The sequence below is a fragment of the Corapipo altera genome, unplaced genomic scaffold, assembly GCF_003945725.1.
Source record: "Corapipo altera isolate COAL_440 unplaced genomic scaffold, ASM394572v1 131726, whole genome shotgun sequence".
Lineage (NCBI taxonomy): Eukaryota > Metazoa > Chordata > Aves > Passeriformes > Pipridae > Corapipo > Corapipo altera.
Genome location: NW_020885218.1, coordinates 11,847 through 12,368, shown reverse-complemented (window position 1 = coordinate 12,368; position 522 = coordinate 11,847). Strand labels below are relative to the sequence as shown.

Sequence of the window (522 nt, the reverse complement as noted above, 5' to 3'; positions counted from 1 at the left end):
CTCAGGAGGGTCTCGGGGCAGTGGGGTCCTAGAACAGTCTCAGGGGGTCCTGGGGGGTCCCTAAAACAGTCCTGGGGAGTTCCCGAGAGGATCTCAGGGGGGTGGTCCTGAGGGCCCAGGGGGGGTCCCAGGGGTGCCCAAAAGGGGTGGGGGTCTCAGGGGGTCCTGGGGAGTTCCTGAGAGGATCTCAGGGGGGTCCCAAGGAGGGGGGTGTCAGTGAATTCCCAAAGGGGGAGGGGAGGAAGCTCCTGGGATCCCAGGGAGGTCTCCGGAGGGATCCCAGGGAATTCCCAAGGTGGGGGTCCCAGTGCCTCCCCCCACAAGCAGCACCCAGGGTGTGGAGGGGGGTGGGTGTCTCAGCACAACCAATCCTGGGGGGCTCCCTGGAGGGGTCCTGGGGGGGTCCTGGGGGTCTGTGGGCCGCGTGCCCCCCCTTACCCAGCTGGAAGTTGTAGTGGGCGAGCTGGGCCCGGCGGATCTTGCGGGCCAGGGTGGCCCCTGGGTCCCTGTCCAGGTCGGCCA

At 68.4% G+C, this 522-nt stretch overlaps 1 protein-coding gene across 1 annotated transcript in view; it reads right to left on the bottom strand.

The window, feature by feature from the left end:
• The window catches only part of LOC113940204 (threonine--tRNA ligase, mitochondrial-like), a 5,642-nt gene that overhangs the window by 480 nt on the left and 4,640 nt on the right, over window positions 1-522 (bottom strand). Inside the window, exon 16 of the mRNA XM_027631309.1 lies at window positions 439-522. This exon is cut by the window's right edge and continues 29 nt beyond it. Within this exon, the coding sequence (XP_027487110.1) occupies window positions 439-522 (84 nt within the window). The remainder of the gene's footprint in view (window positions 1-438) is intronic.